The 6,730-nt window shown below is 39.5% G+C and overlaps 1 protein-coding gene across 1 annotated transcript; it reads right to left on the minus strand.

Moving 5' to 3' along the window:
* Positions 1 to 2,918: 2,918 nt before the first annotated feature.
* Positions 2,919 to 5,239, minus strand: LOC101297969. The gene is made up of 4 exons (XM_004308474.1): positions 4,455 to 5,239; positions 3,766 to 4,147; positions 3,437 to 3,674; positions 2,919 to 3,190 (listed from the first exon to the last, which is right to left on the minus strand). The coding sequence occupies exons 1-4, from the start codon at positions 5,237 to 5,239 to the stop codon at positions 2,919 to 2,921; spliced, it is 1,677 nt and encodes a 558-aa protein (XP_004308522.1).
* Positions 5,240 to 6,730: the final 1,491 nt, after the last annotated feature.

Genomic DNA, 6,730 nt, shown 5'->3' on the forward strand with positions numbered 1-6,730 from the left:
AATTATTTAATTGCACCAACTGAAATTATTTGCAAAATATATGTAAGCTATTTGCACCAGATTTAATTAACTTACAAGATTCTTGGCAGCTTTAGGGTCGTTGACTGTGTCATACGTCTCTGTGTAAGCTGGGATAACAGGAAATTCCTTACCCTTCTCTTTGTGGTGGACCACCCTGTAGATGATAGGTAGCCGCCCCGTGTGGTGCTCCGACTCCTTCTTACCACGGTTGGTCTTGTTAGCCGCCGATCGTGTCTGCCAATCACAAAGTATGTAGTTCATATTAATGGCAGTTTCTCTTGGCCATTAACAATGCCATTAACAATAGATATTAGGAAATAAAGCAATTGAGCTAAGGAAAAATAATTATGCTATTGGATTAAACTGAGCAATATCACCCCACATAACAAGCATAGTTGTGTTCATATGGAGTTTTGATGAAGATAGAGCCTTAATTATTAAGCCACAGGCAACTTCCATCACATCTAAAACTTCTTGATGTCAATGAGTGAATCGATCCTTAACTATTCTTTCCTTGCTAGCTATTTCATTATTATGAAACATAGGGATGAAATAAAAAGTACAATATTTTCTAAGAACTTAAGTTAGGAGGAAGAAGATGATGAAGAACAAGAACGATAACCAGACAAAAAAAGCTAGAAGGAAGAAGTGAAGAACCACTCTTCTTTCTCTTCATGAAAAACAATGGAAGAGTAGACCTTAATACTAAAAAAAAAAAACCATTCAAATTTGAGATAAGAGAAAGAAAAAAAAAATTGGAAGGAGAAATAAGAGAAAATTTAATTCCATGTCATATGGCACAATCATTTATACTTGGGGTTATACTGGGTGTAATATAGCTCAGTACCATATATACTAATGCATACTATATTTATATGGCTAAATTGCTTCACAGCTGACTAGCTGCATTAATAAAAATTTAAACAGTAACTACTAAGTGTATTGACTAGCTGGTTCTGATTTATCTTTATAATACAAAATGAACCCGAAATGAATCAATTTAATTGAATGCCAATGCAGTGAATGCAGAATCAAGGACACAAGTGAGCTAAACAGGATATGATTGCAGTTATGCAAACAGAAAAGATCAGGAGTTATGCAAATCCTTCACAACTGCCCAGGCATACACAACATACACAACTACACAAACATACACAAACTGTACAAGCATACACAACTTCAAAGGCCAACATAAAAGAATGATTGCAGTTATGCAAACATACACAACTATACAAGCATAAAGCAAAGATCAGGAGTAAATAGAAAAAAAGTTTAAGAGCAAACATATGAAATTTAAATAGCTAGATTAAATTGTGTGCCAATATATGAAACCACAGGGAACCTGAATATATGAAACTTAATGCCAATACTTATCAAAATTGGCGTTGTTACTTCAAAATTCAAGGTAGGGTACAAACAGCAAAGACAACAGAATTCTTTCCTAAATCTTGACATAATGAACACTAGAAATCTATGTGTTCATCCTATAACAGAAACAACTCATTCATCCTATAACACATACAACTCATTCACCTATAACACATCATCATCATCATTACTAAATTGTAAAAGTGACACATTTACTGTAAACTCTAAACCTATAACACATTTACTGTAAATTGACATCATTTACTGTAAACTCATTCACCTATAACACATGCACTGTAAACTCATTCACTGATAACACATCACCTATAACACATCATCATCATCACTACTAAACTGTAAATTGACATAAGTGTATTAGATTCTTACCGTAAGCCCGTCTATCAACTTCTTCTTCTCAGAGTCACCGATGCATTCCCAGTTTTCGGCCGACAATCTGACTTTGGATCGAATTATGCAACCAATGCTATTGACTAGGAGGCTGTTCACTGATGATGAAGACGGTCCTCTGATGAAGTCGTCATACACAACTTCGATCAAGCCGGAAACTTTCACAATTCGTTTCACCTTGTCCAGGTTGCCGAACCCTCGTCGGCGTTTTGGGGGAGGTCTGGTGGACTTCTGAGTACCACGTCGAACACTGCAACCATCAGACAGCGTCGCCTGAGCTTCTAGGGCGACATCGTCGATGTCGTCCTCATCCAGTGGAGGAGCTGTAGACGCAATCAAGGCTGGTGGTGGAGGAGCTATAGAGGCAATCGAGGCTGGTGGTGGAGGTGGAGTGGTTTCACCATCTCCCGTCGGTGACTGCTCAGCAACATCTCCCGTCGGCCCCGCCGTATTCGCCTTCGTGTCGGAACCAAATTGGGCAGCACAAGCCGATCGTAATCTCTCCGACGCAATCTCCCTGGACCTTTTCTTCGACAATGGTGCCATGCTTGGGATTGAAACTCGGTTTAGATGGTAGAGGGGAGAGCGAAGTCGAATTGGGATTCAGGCCGAAATTGGGATTGGAATTGGGAGGACGAATTTGGGAGAGAAGTCGGGGAGGCGAAGGAGGCGAATTGGGATTAGGGTTTAGGGTTTCAAAACTGGGGAGGGATTAGGGTTTCGAGTGATTCTGGGAACGAGGTCAAAACAGTGATTCCGGGGAGTTATTTCGTGATAGAGTTCGAACTGGGTTTGGTTTATTTAGTTATAGATCAAGCGACAAAGTTAGTTATTTCGTGGCCCAATCTAGGTATTCGAATTTTGGTCCAAATATTTGGCGCAAAACTCGTACGCGCTATATTTTAGGCCCTTTGCGACGAATAACTCTTTGTCATCGCTTAGGACATATCTGTAGCGACGAATTTATAATTTTTCGTCGCAAAAAAATAAATTGATGTATATTTTCATTGAATACATTAATTTAATAATTAATCTTTTAACAGTACGAATACATATGTTTTACAGTACAATGTTATATGTTCACATGCACATCGAAATAGGTCTAATAATAAATTTAATACTCAATCGCCATCCTCGTAATCCGGATCTTCTAGATCATCCTCAGGAATTTCATCTGAATCTTCATCTTCATCGTTAATGAAGTCGTCACTAGATGGGATGTACGGCAGTGAACCGAAATCGAACTCTAAACCTGAAATTGGAATGTACTCGCCTTGTGGGAAGTGGATGTCGTTGTTGATGCGAATAGTGCTTGTGTCGGGGATGTCAGAAGTTAAAGGCTCTTGATATGGTTCAAGAGCCACATTCTCAATATTTTGTTCTACCTGGCCCCCTTAAAGTGTGGTTGCGTTAAAGATACTTCTATGCTCCATCACGTTAACTACTTTCCAACCCCCACCAGCTTTCGGATCATCAAGATAAAACACTTGTTTTGCTTGAATGGCAAGCACAAACAGGGCATGCTAATACCAGCTTGTGGATGTATTCACTGATAATAGCCCGTGATCCATCTTCGTACTCCTCGGAAAATCTGGGTCAGTATTGAACCATCTACACTTGAACAACACAACTGGCATACCTGCTGGATATAGTAGTTCGATGACGGCAACAACAATTCCATAGTATGCAACATTATCCTTACCCACTACCATGATGTCACTATTTTGTGTCTTCCGACGTTGATCTCGTCGTTCTGTAAGGAACTTAACACCGTTAACTACACAAGCCGCATAAACATTATGTCCTTGTGGCATACACGCCAAATGATGCAACTGCGGAGAGTAATCTTTATCTTGACGTTCTTGCATCCTCGTCACCTATAAACAAATAAAAATTATAAGTTCAAAATTATGATCGAAAATGGCACAATTTTGGCGCAAAATTTTGAAATGGGGATATTAAACGTACCCATTTTAGGAAATAGACAGGAAACGTTTTCTTATGCCTCTCTTCATGCCTGTTCTGATACTTAAGTTGAATAAGTCCCAAATGAGCATCTCTATATTCCTTGACTTCGTCACAGTGTTGCAGTACCCACCAATGAGCCTCACATAACTCATCATCTCTTAAAATTTCTGAATTAGGTAAGTTACCAAACATTCTTATATCTTCAAAGACAATTGAGAGGTTGAATGTAGGTGTTCTTGCCGGGTCGAGGCCCTTTATGCTGTCTGTATTATGGAGATATGACTTGCAATACGTTACACACTCATGTGCAATGTATGCGTTAGCTATTGAGCCTTCCGGCTTTGCTCTGTTTTTAACAAAACCTTTATACCCACCAAGTTGTCTAAAAATAAAATAGTTAGTACAAATGAAAAAATAGGGAAAATATGTAAATAATAATAATGCATGATTAGGGATTTAGGGTTATAATCATACCTTTCTATGGGAAACATCCAAGTAAAGTGTACTGGACCAGTAAGAAGCACTTGTTCGGAAAGATGGATCATAAGGTGAACCATGATCGAAAAGAAAGTCGGGGGAAAGATCCTCTCCAATTTACATAGGATATAGACAATGTTTGATTTCATTTCAACAACATCTGACTTCTTCAGCTCTCTACTGCATAATCTCTGCCCTACAATGCTACTAACGGCTCCACCACATCACGATGTAGATATGGTCTGATTACCACGGGAAGAAGACGTTGCAATAAAACATGACAGTCATGACTCTTCAATCCATGTATATTATGTTCTGTCACCTTAACACATCGAGCTATATTTCCTGCATATCCTTGAGGATACTTAACATCATTGAACCAACTGAAAACTTTAGGCTTGAAAGCGGGCTTCACCGAGTAAGGTGCAATAGGCATAAACATTTGTCTTGACGTCGTCCTTTTTACCCATAAGTGACGTCGTAAGCCCATCTTTTGCAAATCATCCCGCGCTTTGATACTGTCTTTTGTCTTGTCTTTAATGTCGAGAATTGTTCCCACCACGTTGTCACAAACATTCTTTTCTATGTGCATGACATCTAGGTTATGTCTAATTCTCAAAGTGGACCAGTAAGGTAATTCAAAGAAAATACTCTTATGATGCCAATTGTCAAGTGCAGCAGGACGCACAGGATTTTGGGCCAAGACATCTTTATCACTACTCAAATATCCAAAATCAAAAGAGTTCAACTTGTATAAAATTTCATCCCCAGACTGAATAGGGGGTGGTTCACGATGCTCTTCCCTGCCATCGAATGCATATGCATCAAGCAGCCATTCATGATTCATTAGAAGCCATCTACGGTGACCCAGGTAAACAATCCTGTCCGCGTGACGACTAGCATCAACGTTCTCTAAGCAGATGGGACAAGCCTTGTACCCTTGAGTGGTATGAGAAGATAACATACCGTAACCAGGAAAGTCGCTAATTGTCCACATCACGACTGCTCTCATCCTAAATGAAGTTTTACTATGTCTGTCAAAAGTGGGGATTCCATATTCCCATAATTCTTTAGCTCATCAATCAACGGTCTCAAATACACATTTAGACACTTTCCTGGAGAATTGGGACCTGGAATTAACAATGCCAGAAAATTATATTTCTTCTTCATACACATCCACGGTGGTAAGTTGTACGACATTAAAATAACAGGCCAAATGCTATGAGACAGAGTCATATTGCCGCTAGGATTGAACCCGTCTGTTGCTAGTCCGAGCCTTACATTTCGAAAGTCTTCCGCAAAATCAGGAAATGATGCGTCAAAAGATTTCCAAGCCTCCCCGTCTGAGGGTGTCTCAGAACACCATCATCTTCCCTAGGAAGACCGTGCCATCTCATCTCCTCTGCAGTCTCTGATGACATGTACAAACGCTGCAATCTCGGAGTTAACGGGAAATAACGAAGCACCTTCACAGGAATAGGTTTTTCTTTATCTGAAGAAGCCTCCTCATCATACCTCGGCCCATTGCAAATAGGACAGTAAATAGCATGCTTGTAATCTCCGTAAAACAGCACACAATTATTCTTGCAGGCATGGATCTTCACATAATCAAGGCCGAGGTCGCCCAGGATCTTTTTTGTTTTATAATGACTCTCAGGAAGTCTATTTACAGGAGGAAGCAAAGTTTTGATAAACTTTGAATAATCTCCATAATGTTCATTACTCGTTCTGTACTTTACTTTCAAATGCATCTGTGACATGATGGCACTCAAAACTAAAACTGGACAGTCGTCATACACTGGTGTCTGAGCTTGTTCGAGAAGCCTGTTATACCTCTCATACTCAGACATGTCAACTGCCTCATTGACATTGGGGGCATCATCATCAACTGTCTCTTCTTCATATCTTGAAGCATACGGGAAAACATCATATAGCATATTCATAGCGGGGTATATAGAAGGGTCGACAGTACCACTAGATGACCCAACTTCATGAATGTAACTTGCTCGAAATTCTGCTAGTGTATGATTATTTTCCTCCACCTCACCGTGTTCCGTCCATACAGTATAATTATTCCACATACCAAAATGTGACAAGTGTTGTTCCATACCCGATCGTGTCTGCCAATCATTGCACATACATTTTCTACATGGACACTTGTGCCACTCAGTCCTGGGGCAGCATGATAATCAACAAATCTCAAGAAATCAAAGATTCCCTATATATACAAGTGGTGACACCTGTCGTATAACATCCAGCTTTTGTCCACGTTTTGCATCTGCTGTCATATAAGAGAAACAACAAATAAGCACCAAGTATATAACAACAAACCAACATTAATAATATTCGTTTCTTCTTCACCTTATGCCTCCGGTTAGGGTCCTAATCCCATTTAGGAGAATAAGACTTTGTTAAGAAATTTGCTGTTCTTTTGTTTCGATTTCGATGTGGTAAAATTTCGACAGCATCTCCCTACAGTTCCTCAAGT

This window comes from Fragaria vesca, linkage group LG7, assembly GCF_000184155.1.
Source record: "Fragaria vesca subsp. vesca linkage group LG7, FraVesHawaii_1.0, whole genome shotgun sequence".
Taxonomy (NCBI): Eukaryota; Viridiplantae; Streptophyta; class Magnoliopsida; order Rosales; family Rosaceae; genus Fragaria; species Fragaria vesca.

Bases quoted from the DNA above. Each gene is read 5' to 3' on its own strand.
- LOC101297969 (XM_004308474.1), bottom strand. From the start codon at position 5,239: ATGTGGACAATTAGCGACTTTCCTGGTTACGGTATGTTATCTTCTCAT. The intron at 4,148-4,454 runs GTTAGTAGCATT...TTTTATTTTTAG, and splicing joins CATCGTGATGTGGTGGAGCC to ACAACTTGGTGGGTATAAAG. The intron at 3,191-3,436 runs GTATGCCAGTTG...CCACACTTTAAG, and splicing joins CGAACTACTATATCCAGCAG to GGGGCCAGGTAGAACAAAAT.